The sequence below is a fragment of the Vipera ursinii genome (genome assembly GCF_947247035.1).
Source record: "Vipera ursinii genome assembly, chromosome: Z".
Classification (NCBI taxonomy): domain Eukaryota; kingdom Metazoa; phylum Chordata; class Lepidosauria; order Squamata; family Viperidae; genus Vipera; species Vipera ursinii.
The window spans coordinates 3,974,666-3,992,903 of record NC_139517.1 but is presented as its reverse complement, the minus strand read 5'-3'; the positions used below and the strand labels follow the sequence as shown (position 1 = coordinate 3,992,903).

Genomic DNA, 18,238 nt, shown 5'->3' with positions numbered 1-18,238 from the left:
GCAGAAACATCAGGGCTGTTGGAATTGGGTATGTCTAGTTTAGTGAAAAGAAGGACTAGGGGTGACGTGGTAGCAAGTGTTCCAGTATCTCAGGGGCTGCCCCAAAGAAGAGGGAGTCAAGCTATCCTCCAAACCACCTGAAGGCAGGACAAGAAGCAACGGATGGAAACTAATCAAGGAGAGAAGCAACCTGGGATTAAGGAGAAACTTCCTAACAGTGAAGACAATTAACCAGTGGAACAGCTTGCCACCAGAAGCTGTGGGTGCTCCATCACTGGAGGTTTTTTTTGAAAACAGACAGGACAGCCACCTGTCTGAAATGGTGTAGGATCTCCTGCTTGAGCAGGGGGTTGGGCTAGAAGACCTCCAAGGTCCCTTCCAGCTCCATTCTGACCAAATCCTGCCTTGACTGGATGCTGCAAAATGGTTGATTCTGGCCAAGAGTGTTTGCACGCCCTAGGGCAGGGGTCGGCAACCTCGGCTCTTTTATGACTCGTGGACTTCAACTCCCAGAATTCCTGAGCTGGCTCAGGAATTCTGGGAGTTGAAGTCCACGAGTCATAAAAGAGCCGAGGTTGCCGACCCCTGCCATAGGGCCTTGCTTTGCAACACCAGAATGGACCAAAAATGCTCCTAGTGAGTAAATAAACTCAGGATTTTCAGGGATTTATTTTCTCCTTGCAATTTCCTTCCACGGGTCTCCTCCATCTCTGAAACTTCCCGGAGGGATACCTGTACATCAAGCAAAGCTTTCAAGCCTTAAAATGTAATTTGCACCTGCAAGCTGAATTCGCTTATTCCTTTTTGATTTCTGCCTCCAGACCTCAAATCAGACCGGTTTCCCTTTCTTGCAAAGACAAATCCAGCTGCATGATATAATACGGACCCTCCCATCAATTCCCCCCCCCCTGCATCACTCAGGCGCCGCTTCCTACAGCTAAGAGACTGTAATTCCCCCGCAGGTTACCTCCACTTAAAACACCTTCATTTATTCTTTTAATGGCGGTGGAAACGAAGCCCGGAACAGCTCCGTTAACCAGCTTCTGTACTTCGAGTTGCTAGAATAGCAGCCGGAGAAAGAAACCCTGGTTTAAAACTTGTTAGTTTTGGGGCTGATGGTTTTGGGGAGGAACATTTACAATTGTAACGCTGAAGAAGCCCCAGTAATTCCCGCCGTCCCCTCCTGCCATACCAAGCAAGCTGAAATGAAAACCAAAAGGTAGATTTCATGACATAATTACCCCGAAATTCCTTATTGCTTTTCTGCAAGGCTTTTTCGTAGAAAATCTTGCGCCCTGGGCCTTATTGTTACCGGTATAATTGCTTTTTTTGTTTTTTTCTAGCTTTTTGGGGAAACGGTGCCTCCGTCCCAAGGCCTGGTACCCTGACGATCCTAACCTTAGGAGATAAATTGCTGGGTCTTCCATTCAAAAGGATGCTTGCACACCCACAAGTCTTTGCACACACTCGAGGGTGTGTGTGTGGGGGGGAGTTTCGGTACATCCTTGTCTGTTGTTTTTTTTAAAAAAACACCAAGGATTCAATTAAAGCGCTTATCTATCCTATCGAATATCTTATTATCCGGAGTTTCTACGAGGCCGCCGGTTTATCGCTTCCAAGCCTCCCCCACCCACCCCCTTTTGTTTTCTTTCTCGGTACACGTCAACCTGTCTAGCCATTTTGCAAAATTAAAAAAAATGAATACATGTACACCTTTCTCGCACACTCTTTTCCTGCACTCATTTTGCTCCTTTAAGCTTCCTGGTTGTTTTTCCTTGGCAAGGCCAAAAAAAAAAAAAAGGAAGGGCAGACTGGGGGATTCTCTGCCCCCACCCCCGCCATCGTCTCTCTCCCCTTGTCCACACACACACACACAGACGCACACACACACACATTTCCCCTTGATCCTGTCTCCTCACATGCATGCATGCACACGGCACCCCTGGGCAAAGGATACAGGAATGACGTACAGCTCTTTGTATTCGCCTGCGTGTCCATGTTTGTGTGTGCAAAAAAAAAAAAAGGGGAGGGGGAGAGGTGTACCCTGCTGCCAACTGCCACACCCCCGTGCTCTCCCCCTCCTCCTGCCCTGATTGGCCAGTCTCCTGCGCGCACACACAATCGCACACCACAGCTGCACACGTATTCTTGAGCAGGGCCCCAGCAGGGAGCATCCAGCAGAAATGGGCACTGCCATTCCCCCCCCACCGTTCTCCTTGACACGCAAACATTCAACCTCTAATTCTAGGGGTAGGCCACCTTGGCTCTTTTATGACTCGTGGACTTCAACTCCCAGAATTCCTGAGCCGACATGGGGGAACTATGGCCCCTTCACGACTCGGGGACTTCAACTCCCAGAATTCCTGAGTCAGCTGTGCCGAGGGGAAAAGGAGAGGTTTCCAAGCTGAGCCATGCCGGCTGAGGAATTCTGGGAGTTGAAGTCCACGAGTCATAAAAGAGCCAAGGTTGCCTACCCCTGTGCTCCAACCCACGTTATGACCGGAAGTCCTCGACGTACGACCTCTGAGCCCAATTTTACGTCTGCTGAGTGAGACATTTGTTTGGCGAGCTTACCTGCATTTTAGGGTTTGTCTCGCCACAGTCCTTAAGTGAATCGCCGCCGTTGTTCAGTTCGGAACACGGTTGTGACGTGAATCCCCCGTGGACTTTGCGCGACAGAAGGTCGCAAAAGAGGATCACGCAACCATTGTAAATACGAGTCAGTTGCCAAGAGTCTGAATTTGGAGATGCTGCAATAGCCGTGAGGAAAAAGAGTCATACGTCCCTTTTTCCATGCCGTTGTAACTTTGAACAGCCACTAAATGAAGTGGAAGTGGAAGACTCTGTACAGATAGTCCTCGACTTACAACAGTTCACTTAATGACCATTGAAACTTACAGCGGCCCTGAAAAAAGAGACACCCCCTTTCCAGCCTCCCCGTGGTCGCGTGATCAAAATTTAGCTGACATTTATGACGGTTGCCGCGTCCCGGGGTCACGTGATTCCCCCTTTTGCGACCTTCTGACAAGCAAAGTCAATGGGGAAGCCAGGTTCACTTAATGACCGGGTTACTAACTTGAACATCTGCAGCGATTCACTTAACAACGGTGGCAAGAAAGATGGTAAAAATGGGGCAAAGCTCACCTATCCCATGTCTCGGTTCACAACCCCAAAATTTGGGGCTCCATTGTGGACGTAAGTTGAGGACTACCTGTTATTTGCAGGGGCCGCTTTGAACCCAGGACAGACACCCCAGCCCTGTCTCCTCTCGTCGGTACTTGTCTAGCAATTAGATTTTAGATTAGATTAGATCACTAATTATCTAGTTATCTAATAACACTGGAAGTTTTTTAAGAAGAGACTGGACAGCCATTTGTCTGAAATGGTGTAGGGTTTCCTGTCTGAGCAGAGGGTTGGACTAGATGACCTCTAAGGTCCCTTCCAACTTTATTATTATTATTATAACCTTTACTGTCATTTTTCTTTCCCCTGTGGGCACAACGGCACCCATTAAAAATGAAATTTAGTTGTTCGCTCTCAAAAGTGTGCACATACATAACACACATTTAAACATACGATACGCCACATATGTATAGACCTACGCCCTTACATGTAAGTAACATACAAATATTAATCACTGTCCATCTTGAATACATAGTAGAAGGAGGAAGATACAAGGTTGATACTGTATGGAACAAAATTGACCGAATTTGGACGTTCTGCTTCGGATACCACGGAGCCCCCTCCCAAAAGGTAACAAAGAAAACAGGCCACGGAGAGGGTGTGTAGCGTCCCAGACAATCTTGCGGATCCTGCTCAAGCAACGCTTTTGTTCCACGTTCTGGATGGAAGGAAGGGAACTGCCAATGATCTTTTCTGCTGTCCTCACCACTCTCGGCACCCCCTTCCTGTCCGAAGCCGGGAAGGCTTCCAATCTAGACTGTGGTCCCGTATGACAGGATGCTCTCGATCGTCCCTCTGCAAAAAGTGGTCAGGACAGGGGGAAGACGATGTGCTTTTCTCACGCGACGCGGAGAATGCAGCCGCTGATGGGCCCGCTTCACCAGTGTCTCGCTGGTTCAGCGACCAAGCCAGCCTTTTTTCCGTCCCGTCTCTCTGCAACGGTGCAAAAACCTTTCGCTACCGGCTTCGCTTTTTCTTTTTTTTGCAAACCCTTTTGTTCCTTCCCCCCGAAGGAAGGAGACACTTCAAAAGCCACCTTTGTTTTAAGAAGAAACAAAACACTTTAAAAAAAAACAAAAACCGAACACGCTTGGCCTGCCTCATCCTTTTCATCCCCCAAGCTTGCAAATGACCTTTTCCCTTCGTATTAAAGTCTGGGGCGATGAACACGCAGTCGGTCGTGCCAAGTGAAGAAAGCAGGACGAGAGGAAGGCGAAGGATTATCTGAGTGTGTTAAGTTTGTATGGAATCGGCCCTCAAAAGCTAAGGGCAAATTGTCCCAGGAGTTAAGAAAAATGCGCTGGAGTTCCTTCATTTGGGAAAACCCATCCGGGCACAACGACCCACCCCCACCCCGGGCTTGTTTGGTCTAAAAATAAAACCTTCAAATGACATTCCCAGCTCCCGCAGCCACATCCCCATGGCCGTTTGCACTGTGCGTTGGCGAGAATTGAACCACAAATAGTCCTCAACTTACAAGAGTTCCTTTAGTGACAGTTCAAAGTTACAACGGCACTGCGAAAAGTGGCTTATGAGTTTTTCCCACGACCATTGCAGCATCCCCCTCGGTCATGTAATCAAAGTTTGGATGCTTGGCAACTGCCTCATATTTATGGTGGTTGCAGCGTCCCGGGGTCATGTTACCTGTGTGTAGTGTGCATTGTGGACAGCACTTAATTTCGTTGTGAGATACACAGTGACAATAAAGATATTCTATTCTACTTTAATTCTGAATTCTATTCTAATTATTGCATTTATATTCTATTCTTATCATTATTCTATTTCTATTCTAATTCTGAATTCTACTACTCTAATTATTCTATTCTATTCTAATCTTTATTCTATTTCTATTCTATTCCATATTTTCTATTCTAATTCTGAATTCTACTCTATTCTAATTATTCTATTATTCTATTCTATTATCATTATTCTATTCCTATTGTAATTCTGAATTCTAATTATTATATTTTCTATTCTATTCTAATTATTCTATTATTCTTATCATTATTCTATTTCTATTCTATTCTAATTTTTCTATTATTCTGTTCTATTCTTATCATTATTCTATTTCTATTTCTATTTCTATTGCATTGTATTGTATTGTATTGTACTGTATTGTATTGTATCCCTTCTGTGACCTTCTGACAAGCAAAGTCAATGGGGAAGCCAGATTCACTTAACAACCGTGTTACTAACATAACAACTGCAGTGCTTCACTTAACAACTGTGGCAAGGAAGGTCGTAAAAGGGGGCAACACTCACTTAAGAAATGTTTCGCTTAGCCACAAACAGTTCAGGCTCTATTGCAGCCGTAGGTCGAGGACTACCTGTATAACACACCTGTGGACGTGCACACACTCCTTGCGACCGCAGTAGACAAAGATTGACCTCCCGTTCTTGTGAAGAACACAAATAGCTCGGACAAGCAAAGTTGGATTCCAAAGCAGCTGGACATTTTATTACATAAAACACTGGTTAAACCCTCTTCCGACAATATTTGTGGCCTCCCCCTTTCCGTTAACGGTCGAAGTTACAATTTCGCTTCTTTTATGGGTTTGGAAAACACTCTACAGCCAATGGCCTTTTACCGAGACCCCCCAGGCTGCTGCCCTCCACCCCTTTTCAGTCCACGGTTTCAGGCCACAGCTTCGGCGGACGTGTCGCGGAACAATTCCCGCAGGCCGGCTACGTCGTCGCTGGAGACGTGGATCCAGCCGTCCGAGCGGACGTGGTAGAGGTTCACCGAGCCCCCCGAGTAAGCGTCGCGGTACGTGGCTTGATAGATGGCCCGCCGGGCCAGATCATAGGCGTCCTCCACCGAGAGGTCGTGAGAGTAGCCACGATCCATCACCCCGTAGGCGTAGACGGAACCGGAGCCCACCGAGAAGACGGTTCCCGAGATGCGGTTCCCTTCGCTATCCACGTAATAGAGACCTGAAAGGCAGGGCAAAGAAAGCAGGGTTAACGGAGTCGCCCGTAAATTTTTCGACAATGACCTTAAACCACGGTTGAGCACCTAAAAATTAAGAAGGGCAGGCTTGGTTTTAACTGGGCCGAACACGATTTCTGGGGGAGCGCGTTCGAAACCTGCAGTTTCTCCAAATTTTACCGTCCTAATTCAATCAAGTCTTCCACTTACAACTGTTCCTTTTTAGTGAAGTTAGAACAGCACTTGAAAAAAGTGACAGACGGTTGTGGCATTTTTCACACTTTCTTTTCACACATGACTGTTTTTTCACACATGCGACTTGTGGCACGTTAAGGTAATGATTTAACAGCTAACCAGCTTATGTAAAGATGTGCGATGCAATGATGGGAATGACTCAGCAGGGTCTGTATCCCTTTAAGAGCCAGCATGGTCTGTGTCTCTTTAAGAGCCTTTGTATAAAAGGAAGGCTCTGCTGCTGTGCTCTCTCTCTCTTTCTTCCATTTCCTGCTGTAACTGTGGTGTGTTGGATCCTGCTGTATTAGTACGTATATGTGTATTGTTCCTGGTGTATGATATTGTAGATAGCGTAATATAAACCACCATTTAATACAGACCACTGTTTACTGTGTTTACTCTTATCTCAGCGCAATAAGACTGTGCACGTTCCGACATGGCATTCCCGTGGTCACGGGATCAAAATTCAGACACTTGGCCACTGGCTCGTATTTATGACGGTCGCAGTGTCCCAGGGTCACGGGATCCCCCCACCCTGACAAGCAAAATCAATGGGGAAGCCGGATTCGCTTAACATCCGTGTTAGCAATTTAAGCAATGGCAGCGATCCGCTTAACAACCGCGGCAAGGAAGGGCCTCCAATGGGACAAAACCTCACTTTTAACAAACTGTCTCGCTTAGCCATGGAAATTTTAGAATGGATTGTGGTCGTTCCAAGTCGAGGACTACCCGCTCCACAATCCCGGATGATATCGTGCGCTAGGGGTGTGTGTGTGTGTGTAATGGCAGAACCGGATTGTCGGAGGTTTGCAGAGTTTCGAGTCCCTGATCGTGCGGGCTTATCAGCGGGGCTGGCTTCAGAAAAGGGCTGGACCAATTCGTGGCAGTCGGATAATGGCTATTAGCCTGGAAGGCAGATTCGTGGGCTTCCTGGATACTTGGCTGGCTACCGTGAGGGCGGCTTGCTGGACACGGTGGGCTGGAGCCTCCTCCAAGAGCGGGCTGTTTATATTGAGCCTTGGTGGAGCAGTGGGCTAATGCCTCCTTAAGTAACACCAGCTGCCTGCAATTAGTGCAGGTTCGAGTCCCACCAGGCTCAAGGTTGACTCAGCCTTCCATCCTTCCGAGGTAGGTAAAATGAGGACCCAGATTGTTGGGGGCAATTAAGCTGACTTTGTAATAATGCCGCTTGGGGGGTGTGTGTGAAAGCCCTAACAAGCAGGCATATACATAGAATGAAGGCTACTGCTAAGCTTGTAAGCCGCCCTGAGTCTTCGGAGAAGGGCGGGATATAAATGGAATTAAAATAAATAAAAAAAAATATTGCTACCTTGGCATTTTGGACTCTATTCAGTCCCCCCCCCCACCGAAATAGGAGGAGAGGGGGAAGAAGAGGAGGAGGGGGGAAGAAAAAGAGAAGATGGAGGGGGAAGAAGAGGAGAGGGGAGGAGGAGGAGAGGGGAGGGGAAGGAGAAGGAAGAGAACAGAAGAAAGGAAAAGAACGAGGATGATGACAAGGAGTAGAGAAGGAGAAAGAGGAGGAAGGAGGAAGAGGAGGAGGAGGAAGGGAAGAAAGAAGAGAAATTTTTCAAAGTTGTTTCCTAGTCTTTTATTCCAAACCTTTGCTAAGAAACCCTAGTAGAGTAGTCAAAAGAGCCGAAATATTGATGCCTACAGCCATACTGTATGTAATCAGATGAGGAGGCCTTCAAAGAAACCGTTTTGGGACAACACAAGGAAAGAGAATTATGGGATTGTTTAAATAAAAATCCACAGACAGATTTAAAATCAGGTTTGTAGAGATGGGAGAGAGAGAGAGAGAGAGAGAGAGAGAGAGAGAGAGAGAGAGAGAGAGAGAGAGAGAGAGAGAGAGAGAGAACTGTATTCACCAATGAAGAGCTTAGAACACTGTTTTTCAATCTCAGCAATTTTAAGACCGGTGGACTTCAACTCCCAGAATTCCCCAGCCAGCCATGCTGGCTGGGGAATTCTGGGAGTTGAAGGCCACCCGTCTTAAGATCGCCGAGGCTAAAAAACAAAACAAACGCTTGCTTGGAACCACAATCCTACAAGCACAGAATGAGGGGAGGGAGAAAAAGGCAGTGCATATGATTTATGCCCCACTCCAAAATTTATTTGCTTCACATTCAGGCACTTCAGCAGAATTTATTCTCTCCGTGTTATTTCCGAATGTGGCCTTAAACGCCATCCGGGCACTTTTTCTTTTTGCCATTTCTCAAGAACCAGCCAGCTTGATCCCCAGAGTTAATAGAAACGGATCTATTTACACAGCGCTCCGATAATTTCTCGAGGGCTTTCGGGGACTGCAAAAAAAACAACCAAACAAGCAAAAAAAGCAAACAAACAAACACCACCACCCCCCAAAAAAAACCTTTCAGGCAATTGGCAATTTAAGTGAGATTTATTAGCTTTCTTCCCCCAGGAGGGAACCGCAAACCTGCCCAGCCTAGCAGAATCAGCATAGGAGAACACAACCACACAACTGCAACACAACAAACGCCAAAGGGGGGGGAGGCATTTGAGTTTCCTCTGTCAGCCTAACCTGAAGGCCATCGACAGGCAGTAGTCACACCGGTGACAGCTCATATTTGTGTAAATTTTAAATTGCTAACAAAGAATTAAGGGAGACTGATATGCATTTCAAACTTATTAGTTTTCATCAGTCAGCCATACCCTTCTGACATTCGAACCTGGGCTGATTGCACATTAGGCAGTTGTTTTCACCTCTAAGCCACAGGATCTCTCTCGCTTTGTTAGCTGAGAAGCAAGGGGAGATATATGTCAAATGCTTGTTAACTATTTTTTAGATTACCTTGCTAGGCCCCAAACATGGGACAAATCTTTATTTCCTGTGTCAGCCTAACCTGAAGGCCATCGACAGGCAGTAGTCACAACAGTGACAGCTCATATTTGTGTAAATTTTAGATTGCTAACAAAGAATTAAAGGGAGACTGATATGCATCTCAAACTTATTTGTTTTCATCAGTCAGCCATACCCTTCTGAGATTCGAACCTGGGCTGATCTGCACATTAGGCAGTTGTTTTAACCTCTAGGCCACAAGCTCTTATCTCACTTTGTTAGCTGAGAAGCAGGTTCGAATCTCAGAAGGGTATGGCTGACTGATGGAAACAAATAAGTTTGAAATGCATATCAGTCTCCCTTTAATTCTTTGTTAGCAATCTAAAATTTACACACACACACACACACATATATATATGTATACACATACACTGCTCAAAAAAATAAAGGGAACACTTAAACAACACAATGTACTGTATTTAATAGTAGGATGTCTTATCTTGTTCCCTTTATATACATACATACATACATACATACATACATACATACATACACATATATATATATATATATATATGGATCTTTGGTCATTCGGGTTTTTCCCCGCGTAGAATTGAAGGTGTAGGAGCAACGTTGCAAACACCCGCGAAAACACCCGCGAAAACCTCAGAAAACACACACACACACACACACACACATATATATACACTCATATATATATATATATGAGGTTTGGGTTAGGATTTCCCCAAGTAACATTTTCAATATTTAGCAAACAGCATATTGTCTGGGTACATGTATTTAACTAACAGTAATAGATATACCGGTAGTTAATTATCATAAACAATGTTGATTAATCACTCCGTAGCCCTCTTCTTACTTATATTCAAGATTACACATCATATTCCTTTCTCTCTGACTCGTTTTTCTAGCCATTGGTAAAAATTATCCCACGTTCCAAAGTACACTGAGTCTTCCTTCTCTTTAATCTCTAAAGTCAATCTATCCATTTCTGCACACTCTAGAATTTTCTTAATTAGTCCTTCTTCAGCTGGTTAAGTTTTCATTTTCCCAATATTGGGCAAATACAAGTCTTGCTGCTGCTAATACATGTAGCAATAAATACCTACAATCTTTCTCGTACTTTGGCTCCTATTATTCCTAACAAAAACAATTCTGGTTTGAAGTCTATTTGAGTTTTCAATTCCCCCCCCCCCACTTGACTACAGGTTAATCCTCGACTTACGACAACTGACCCAAAGCTAGGTGGTGGTGAAGTGAATTCTGCCCTGTTTTAAGACCTTCCGAAAGTGATCACATGATGTCGGGAAACCGCAACCGTAATAAATGTGGAGCAGTTGACAAGCATCCGAATTCGGATTAGGGGGAGGCCACAACGGTTGTGTGAAAAAACGGTCATAAGTGTGAAAAACGGCCGTCAGTCGTTTTTCTCCAGTGCCGTTGTAACTTTGAACTTTAAACCAACTGTTGTAACTGCCTGTGTAAGTGACTTACGATCATTTTTCACACTTAACGACCGTTGCGGCATCCCCATAGTCACGTGATCAAAACTGACTCAGATTTTATGACCATCGCAGTGTCCCCGGGTCATGCGATTCCCACTTCTGAGAGGCAAAGTCAACGGGGAAAGCCAGATTCACTTAACAACCGGGTTAATAACTTTTAACTGCAGGGATTCACTTAACAAGTGTGGCAAGGAAGGATGCAAAAGGGGGGCAAAATGTGTCTCATTGAGCAAGAGAAATTTTGGACTCGAGGTCGTAAATCGAGGACTACCTGCGACCTCCCATCCTGATCCAGATTAGCAGCCCGAGACCAGCGAAAGTTGTCTAGCAAATGTTGAAAGTCTGGAAAAAATTCAGAGAAGAGCAACTAAGATGATCCAAAGCCTGGAGAGTAAAACATACGAAGAAGGGCTGCGGGACTTGGGTTTGGCTGGTCTAAAGAAAAGAAGAAATAGGGGTGACATGATAGCAGCCTTCCAGCATTTGAGGGCCTGCCACAAGGAAGAAGGGGTCACGTTGTTCTCCAAAGCACCAGAGGGCAGGACGAGAAACAATGGTTGGAAACCGATCAAAAAGAGAAGCAACCTGGAATTAAGGAGATACTTCCTGACAGTGAGGACAATTAACTAGTGGAACAGCTTGCCACCAGAAGTTGTAGGCGCTCCATCACTGGAGATTTTTAAGAAGAGGCTAGACATACACCTGTCTGTGACAGTAGAGGTTCTCCTGCTTGAGCAGGGGGCTGGACTAGAAGACCTCCAAGATCCCTTCCAGCTTCTACTCTACTTCATTCTATATTCTCTCTTCTCTTCTCTATTCTATACTATTCTATTCTATTTTCTTTTCTCTTCTCTTCTAGCCACAAGTTCTCAAAAAGAGACAGCGGCCATCATTCTTCCAAGTGGCCACTGGAAAAATTTCATCTTTCCCACAGACCTCCTACCTCCTTCGCTCCTGGTAAGCATCGTGCAGGGTACAGATAGTCCTCGGATTACGACCACAATTGAGTCCATTTCTGCTGCTAAAGCGAGGTCATTGTCAAATTTGGCCTCAACTGTGGTCGTAAGTTAGAGGTCGACCCGTAATTGCAATTTAGATCTAGTGGGATGGATCAGAACCAGAGGAACGCATGCAGTCCTGGACTTGATGACTATAACTGAATTCAAAATTTCCATTGCTAAAAGCAGGAGATTTGTTGAGGGAGGTGCATCCCATTTAACAACTTTTCTGCCACTCTTCAAAATAAATCCCTGTGGTCCTTAAATGAATCATGTGGTCATTATGGGGATAGGGCTTCCCCCCCCCCATTAACTTTGCTTGTCAGAAGCCAGTTGGGAAGGGATCGCAAAGAGGGATCACGTGATCCCAAGACACCGCAACGATCATAAAATAAGAGGCCAGCTGCCAAGCCCCCAAAGTTTGATCACGTGAGCATGGGGATGATGCGACGGTCGTAAATGTGAGTTGGCCGCCAAGCATCCGAATATAAACCACGTGAGCACGGGGATGCTGCGACGGTCGTAAATGCAAGTCGGCCACCAAGCATCCGAGTATAAACCACGTGACCACAGGGATGCTGCGACGGTCATCTAAAAACTAGTCAGCAGTCCTTATTTTCAGTGCCCTTGTTAACTGCGAGCGGTCACTAAACGAAGTGGTCGTTAAGTCGAGGACTAGCCTGCCAAGCATTCTGAAAGGCCAGAAACGAAAGAGGTAAATTCCTCACCTGGTCCCCTCTTGTCCCAGCCACAGATCATGGTGCCCATGGAGAGGCCCATCCCTTTGTACTGGTACACCATATTGGCCAAGAGTTTGGAGGCGGCGGCCACCGAGATCCGCTCCTTATTGCGGAGTTCGTAAATGCGACACTGCCGGGCGAGCAGCCGTTCCCAGAAGCTGCAGTCGGCGGCACCCCCGGCCATGGTGCCCAGCAGGTACGGGTTGATCTCGATGATCTTCTTGACCGTCTGCGAAGCAATGTAGACTCCGGCGGTCGAGCGGGAATCCGCCGCCACAATCACGCCGTGCTGGAACTGGAGGGAGCGAGAGAGAGAGAAGGGAAGATCCAAAAGCAGGTCCGGCGTAAAGGTAGTCCTCGGCTTCACGACTGCAACGGAGCCCAAAATTACCCACTGCTAAGCGAGGCCGTTAAGCGAGCTTCGTCCCCTTTTGCAACCTCTCCTGCCCCAGCCGCTAAGAGAAGCACCGCAATTGTTCAGGTAGTAAAAGTCAGTAACTTAAGCCACTTCGGTTGTTAAGTGAATCACCTCAATTAAGTTAGTGATTTAAGTCACTTTGGTTGTTAAGTGAATCACTGCAATTAAGTGACTTAAGTCACTTCGGTTGTTAAGTGAATCACTGCAATAAAGTGACTTAAGTCACTTTGGTTGTTAAGTGAATCACTGCAATTAAGTTAGTGACTTACGGCTGTTAAGTGAATCACTGCAATTAAGTTAGTGATTTAGTCACTTTGGTTGTTAAGTGAATCACTGCAATTGTTCAGTTAGTAAGTCAGTAACTTAAGTCACTTCGGTTGTTAAGTGAATCACTGCAATTAAGTGACTTAAGTCACTTCGGTTGTTAAGTGAATCACTACAATTAAGTTAGTGACTTACGGCTGTTAAGTGAATCACTACAATTAAGTTAGTGATTTAGTCACTTTGGTTGTTAAGTGAATCACTGCAATTGTTAAATTAGCAAAAGTCAGCAACTAAGTCACTTCGGTTGTTAAGTGAACCCAGCTTCCCCATTGAATTTTTCTAGTCAGAAGGTCGCAAAAGGGGAACACAGGACCCTGGGGAGACTGCGACCGTCATAAATGTGAGTCAGTTGCCAAGTGTCTGAATTCTGATCGTGTGACCAGGGGATGCTGCAGAAGTCGTAAGTGTGACAAACGGTCGTAAGTGCAACCCCCGGCCTATAAAACTACCCCAAGAGGAATGGAAATTCGATTTTAAAAAACACGATTTTCGACCCTCTTGGAAGCTTAGCTTGGTCTCCCCGCTTTGCAAGGGGGTTCTCTTCCTCTGGGCAGCCTCCTCCCCCCCCCAGCTCCGTAGAGCCTCCAGCTCCTCTCAAGTCTACCTTGCCTCCCCCGCCGCCGGCTTACCTTGAAGGCCAGCGTGGTGGTCCCGTGTTCCAGCTCGATTTTGGCGTCTCCCGCGGACAGCCCGGCGTAAGGGGCGGCCAGCGTCAGGTCCCCCGATATCTTGGCCCCGCCGCGAGGGCCCGGCGCCCCCAGCCCGAAAAAGCCGGGCCCGTTTGCGGGGAATTGCGGCTCCAGCAGACTGGCCAGCGCCATGTTTAGTGAGGGCAGCACACCGTGACTCAGGAAAGCGCTGCGGCCTGCGGGCTATATAGACACCGGGCGCCATGTTGGGTGAGGGCAAGTCACTGCGTCATGTCGCAAAAAAAGGACGCGATCGCGCCGGACGAGCTGCGCTGGATAACAATGGGGGGCGCCATGTTGGATGAGGGCAATGTTTAGCTTCGGCGCCGGATTAACCGCGCTGGATAACACTGGGGGACGCCTTGTTGGATGAGGGCAAGGATGAGCTTGCCAGGCCGGTTGGTCTGCCCGAAGGGAGTGATGCCTTCGGATGATGAGAAGAAAAGAGAAGAGCGGACAACTTCAAAAACAGATGGAAAGGGGGAAAAAAACAACCATGGAATTTATTGTTGAAATTCAGAATCTTATTAGTTCCCTGCTAAGGAAGGAAACAACCCGAAAGGGGTCGATTTTGACTTTTTGCAGGGTGCAATCTCGCCAGGAACTAGTAATGCAGAGGTTCTCCTGAGGTACTCACTGCCTCATGATGGCCCATAGTAAAAACAGATTTAAAAAGAGCAAATCGAGTTTGGGGTAGTGGTTAAGGCATCAGGGTAGAAATGGGAGACAATGAGTCTTAATCCTGCCTTGGGTACCAAGCCAGTTAGGTGACCTTGGACCAGTCACTTGCTGAGCCCCACGAAGGAGGTCAAGAAAAAGTACAGACGTGTTCAGATTTCATGGAAAATAGATGGTGATGATGATAGATAGATAATAAATAGAAGATAGATAGATAGATAGATGATAGATAGATGGATGATAGATAGATAGATAGATAGATAGATAGATAGATGATAGATAGATAATAAATAGAAGAGATAGATAATAGATACAGATGATACATTGATATATGAGAGATAATAGATGAGAGATCCCCTTCATGGATTACTGCCTTGTCGTGGCGAAGGGGCTTGCGTAATTCAATGAAGCTATGAGCTATGCCGTGCAGGGCCACCCAAGACGGACAGGTCATAGCAGAGAGTTCTGACAAAACGTGATCCACTGGAGAAGGAAATGGCAACCCACTCCAGTATCTTTGCCATGAAAACCCTATGGACAGTACCAAAAGGCAAAACGATATGACGCTGGAAGATGAGCCCCTCAGGTCGGAAGGCGTCCAATATGCTACTGGGGAAGAGCAGAGGGCTAGTACTAGTAGCGCCAGAAAGAATGAAGCGACTGGGCCAAAGCCGAAAGGACGCTCAGCTGTGGATATGTCTGGTGGTGAAAGGAAAGTCCGATGCTGTAAAGATTTTTTCTCCATAGGAACCTGGAATGTAAGATCCATGAATCAAGGAAAACTGGACGTGGTCAAACAAGAGATGACAAGACTGAACATTGACATCTTAGGTATCAGCGAACTAAAATGGACAGGAATGGTGAATTTAATTCAGATGACCATCAGGTATACTACTGTGGGCAAGAATCCTTCAGAAGAAATGGAGTAGCCTTCATAGTCAATAAAAGAGTAGGAAAAGCAATACTGGGATACAATCCTCAAAATGACAGAATGATCTCAGTTCGAATCCAAGGCAAACCATTCAATATCACAGTAGTCCAAGTCTATGCCCCAACCACCAGTGCTGAAGAGGATGAAATTGACCAGTTCTATGAAGCACTACAGCACCTTATAGAACTAACACCAAAAAATGATGTTCTTATCATCATGGGGGATTGGAATGCTAAAGTAGGAAGCCAAAAGATAACTGGAATAACAGGCAAGTTTGGCCTTGGAGTGCAAAATGAAGCAGGGCACAGGCTGATAGAATTCTGTCAAGAGAATACGATGGTCATAGCAAACACTCTTTTCCAACAACCCAAGAGACGGCTCTACACATGGACATCACCAGATGGTCAACACAGAAATCAGATTGACTATATGCTCTGCAGCCAAAGATGGAGAAGCTCTATACAGTCAGTAAAAACAAGACCAGGAGCTGACTGTGGCTCAGACCATGAGCTTCTCCTTGCAAAGTTTAGGCTTAAACTGAAGAAAGTAGGGAAAAGCACTAGGCCAGTCAGGTATGAATTAAATCATATCCCTGTTGAATATACAGTAGAGGTGACAAATAGATTTAAGGAATTAGATCTGATAGACAGAGTGCCTGAAGAACTATGGACAGAGGTTCGTGACATTGTACAACAGGTAGCAACCAAAACCATCCCAAAGAAAAAGAAATGCAAGAAAGCAAAATGGCTGTCTGAGGAAGCTTTGCAAATAGCTGAGGAAAGGAGGGAAGCGAAAGGCAAGGGAGAAAAAGATACACCCAATTGAATGCAGAATTCCAGAGAATAGCTAGAAGAGATAAGAATGCCTTCTTAAATGAACAGTGCAAAGAAATAGAAGAAAACAATAGAATAGGGAGGACCAGAGATCTTTTCAAGAAAATTGGAGAAATGAAGGGAACGTTTAATGCAAAAATGGGCATGATAAAGGACCAAAATGGCAGGGACCTAACAGAGGCAGAAGATATTAAGAAGAGGTGGCAAAATTACACAGAAGAACTATACAAGAATGAGCTTAACGTCCCTGATAATCACAATGAGGTGGTCACTGACCTCGAGCCAGACATCCTAGAATGTGAAGTGAAGTGGGCCTTAGAAAAGCTGAGCAACAACAAAGCTAGTGGAGGTGACAGTATTCCAGCTGAGCTATTCAAAATCTTAAAAGACAATGCAGTAAAAGTGCTACACTCAATTTGCCAGCAAATTTGGAAAACTCAACAGTGGCCACAGGATTGGAAAAGATCAGTTTACATTCCAATTCCTAAGAAAGGCAGTGCCAAAGAATGTTCAAACTATCGCACCATTGCACTCATTTCTCATGCTAGTAAAGTCATGCTTAAAATCCTACAAGCTAGACTTCAGCAGTATGTGGATCGAGAACTACCAGAAGTGCAGGCAGGATTTCGAAGAGGCAGAGGAACTAGAGATCAAATTGCCAACATACGCTGGATCATGGAGAAAGCTAGGGAGTTCCAGAAAAACATCTACTTCTGCTTCATTGACTATGCTAAAGCCTTTGATTGTGTGGATCATAACAAAATGTGGCAAGTTCTTAAAGAGATGGGAGTACCAGACCATCTTATTTGTCTCTTGAGAAACCTATATGCGGGTCAAGAAGCAACAGTGAGAACTGGACATGGAACCACTGATTGGTTCAAAATTGGGAAAGGAGTCCGGCAAGGCTGTATACTGTCGCCCTGCCTATTTAACTTATATGCAGAGCACATCATGAGAAAGGCAGGGCTAGATGAATCAAAAGTTGGAATTAAGATTGCCGGAAGAAATATCAACAACCTAAGATACGCAGATGATACCACTCTAATGGCAGAAAGTGAAGAAGAACTAAAGAGCCTCTTGTTGCAGGTGAAGAAGGAGAGTGCAAAACTTGGGTTGAAACTTAACATTAAGAAAACCAAGATCATGGCATCTGGCCCTCTCAATTCCTGGCAAATAGATGGGGAAGAAATGGAGGTAGTGACAGATTTTATTTTCCTGGGCTCCAAGATCACTGCAGATGGGGACTGTAGCCAAGAAATTAAAAGACGCTTGCTCCTGGGGAGGAAAGCCATGGCAAATCTAGACAGCACACTAAAAAGCAGAGACATCACCCTGTCAACAAAAGTGCGTATAGTCAAGGCTATGGTCTTTCCAGTTGCAATGTATGGTAGTGAAAGTTGGACCATAAGAAAGGCTGAGCGCCAAAGAATTGAGGCCTTTGAACTGTGGTGCTGGAGAAGACTCCTGCGAGTCCCTTGGACTGCAAGGCGATCAAACCGGTCAGTCCTAGAGGAGATCAATCCTGACTGCTCTTTAGAAGGCCAGATCCTGAAGCTAAAACTCAAGTACTTTGGCCACCTAATGAGAAGGAAGGACTCCCTGGAGAAGAGCCTAATGCTGGGGAAGATCGAGGGCAATAGAAGAAGGGGACGACAGAGAATGAGGTGGCTGGATGGAGTCACTGAAGCAGTAGGCGTGAGCTTAAATGGACTCCAGAAGATGGTAGAGGACAGGAAGGCCTGGAGGAATGTTGTCCATAGGGTCGCGATGGGTCGGACACGACTTCGCAGCTAACAACAACAAAAGATGAGAGATAGATTAGATAGGTAATAAATAGAAAGATAGATAATAGAAGATAAATAATAGATGGTAGATTGATAGATGATAGATAATAGATGAGATGGATACATGGAAGATTAGATAATAAATAGAGA

At 45.7% G+C, this 18,238-nt stretch overlaps 1 protein-coding gene across 1 annotated transcript; it reads right to left on the bottom strand.

The window, feature by feature from the left end:
- Positions 1-5,327: 5,327 nt before the first annotated feature.
- On the bottom strand, positions 5,328-14,010 carry PSMB5 (proteasome 20S subunit beta 5). The gene is made up of 3 exons (XM_083377901.1): positions 13,803-14,010; positions 12,420-12,726; positions 5,328-6,117 (listed from the first exon to the last, which is right to left on the bottom strand). Exons 1-3 carry the CDS (start codon positions 13,992-13,994, stop codon positions 5,819-5,821), a joined length of 798 nt encoding a protein of 265 aa, XP_083234027.1. The 5' UTR covers positions 13,995-14,010; the 3' UTR covers positions 5,328-5,818.
- Positions 14,011-18,238: the final 4,228 nt, after the last annotated feature.

What these genes read in the sequence shown, in the direction of transcription:
- PSMB5 (XM_083377901.1), bottom strand. Translation starts at nt 13,994, where the DNA reads ATGGCGCTGGCCAGTCTGCTGGAGCCGCAATTCCCCGCAAACGGGCCC. An exon ending in CCACCACGCTGGCCTTCAAG is followed by an intron (nt 12,727 to 13,802) that starts GTAAGCCGGCGG and finishes CGCTCCCTCCAG; the next exon opens with TTCCAGCACGGCGTGATTGT. An exon ending in CTGGGACAAGAGGGGACCAG is followed by an intron (nt 6,118 to 12,419) that starts GTGAGGAATTTA and finishes CCTGCCTTTCAG; the next exon opens with GTCTCTATTACGTGGATAGC.